Raw genomic sequence first — 1,193 nt, 5'->3', positions numbered from 1 at the left:
TGGAGTGCAGTGACCGCTCCCGGCCACCGCAGCCTCGACCTGCTGGGCTCCGGCGATCCTTCCGCCTCCGCCTTCCACATAACTGGAACTACAGGCGCGCGCTACCACGCCCGGCTGATTTTTTGATTTATTGTAGAGATGAGGTCTCGCCAAGTTGCCCAGGCGGGTCTCGAACCCGCGGGCTCAGGCCATCCACTCACCTCAGCCTCCCAAAGTGTGGGATGACAGGCTGAGCCACTGAGCCCGGTTACACTTTTTAAATTTTATTTTACTTTGAAGGGTCTTTTAGAATTTTTAAATTTCTGTACAAGGAGCTAGCACGCTTTCATTGAGGGGATGCCTTGGGTAATCCGTTCACGGAAGCTCACCGCGTCCGACTTAATGAAACCTGTGTCCGTCGCCTACTGACGGAAACGCTGGCGGCATGTGGAGGCTGCATTCCCGGAGCAGAGCGTGCTGGCTTGAGCAGACGGCAAGAGCAGGAACCCTGGTCGGATTTCCGGGGCTGGGTCTGGCAGGGGTGCTGACGCCCTCAGGAGTGCCACGCGGCGAAAGGAAGGCGCTCAGACGCACTTTTGTCCGAGGGTGTTGCCACCCTGACCCTGTGGCATCCTGGGCCTGCTGTGAACCGGGTCCCATCCTCAGCTGCGGGGCAGGCGGTGGCAGAGAGGACCGCTTTCCTGCGGACCTGCTGTGGGTTTGTGCAAAAGCCCTGGAAAGTGTTCAGTGACCTGTTTTACAGACGAGGAAGTAGCGAATGGGTCGAGAAGTGTCTCCCGGCCAGGCGTGGTGGTTCGCGCCTGTCATCCCGGCACTTTGGGAGGCTGAGGCGGGAGGATTGCTTGAGTCGGGAGTTTGAGACCGGCCTGGGCAACATAGTGAGACCTTGGCTCTCCAAAAAAAATCAGATAGGAGCCGGGCCTGGTGGCGCCCATAGTCCTAGCTGCTTGGGAGGCCGAGGCGGAAGGATCGCCTGAGCCCAGGAGGTCGAGGCTGCAGGGAGCCAAGATTGTGCTGGGCGACAAGGGAGACCCCAACACACGCACACAGGCACACGACGCATGTCCTGGCCGCAGCCCTCAGATGATGGGTGGGGGGACGCGAACTCAGCCTTGGCCTCCGTCCTGTCCGTCTGTCTGCCAGGCTGGCCGGGCCCGAGGAGTCGGCCTGGGGGGACGAGGAGGAGCCCGCCG

At 60.9% G+C, this 1,193-nt stretch overlaps 1 protein-coding gene across 1 annotated transcript in view; it reads left to right on the top strand.

Moving 5' to 3' along the window:
* LOC103250969 (SHC-transforming protein 2-like) overlaps positions 1 to 1,189 on the top strand; it is a gene marked incomplete at both ends in the record, with an annotated part of 4,242 nt that extends 3,053 nt beyond the window's left edge. Inside the window, one exon of the mRNA XM_021708314.1 lies at positions 1,144 to 1,189. Coding sequence (XP_021563989.1) covers positions 1,144 to 1,189 — 46 coding nt within the window. The remainder of the gene's footprint in view (positions 1 to 1,143) is intronic.
* Positions 1,190 to 1,193: the final 4 nt, after the last annotated feature.

This window comes from Carlito syrichta, unplaced genomic scaffold, assembly GCF_000164805.1.
Source record: "Carlito syrichta isolate Samal-C Ts95f unplaced genomic scaffold, Tarsius_syrichta-2.0.1 Scaffold135748, whole genome shotgun sequence".
NCBI classification, from domain to species: Eukaryota; Metazoa; Chordata; class Mammalia; order Primates; family Tarsiidae; genus Carlito; species Carlito syrichta.
This window is presented reverse-complemented; position numbering and strand designations above follow the sequence as displayed.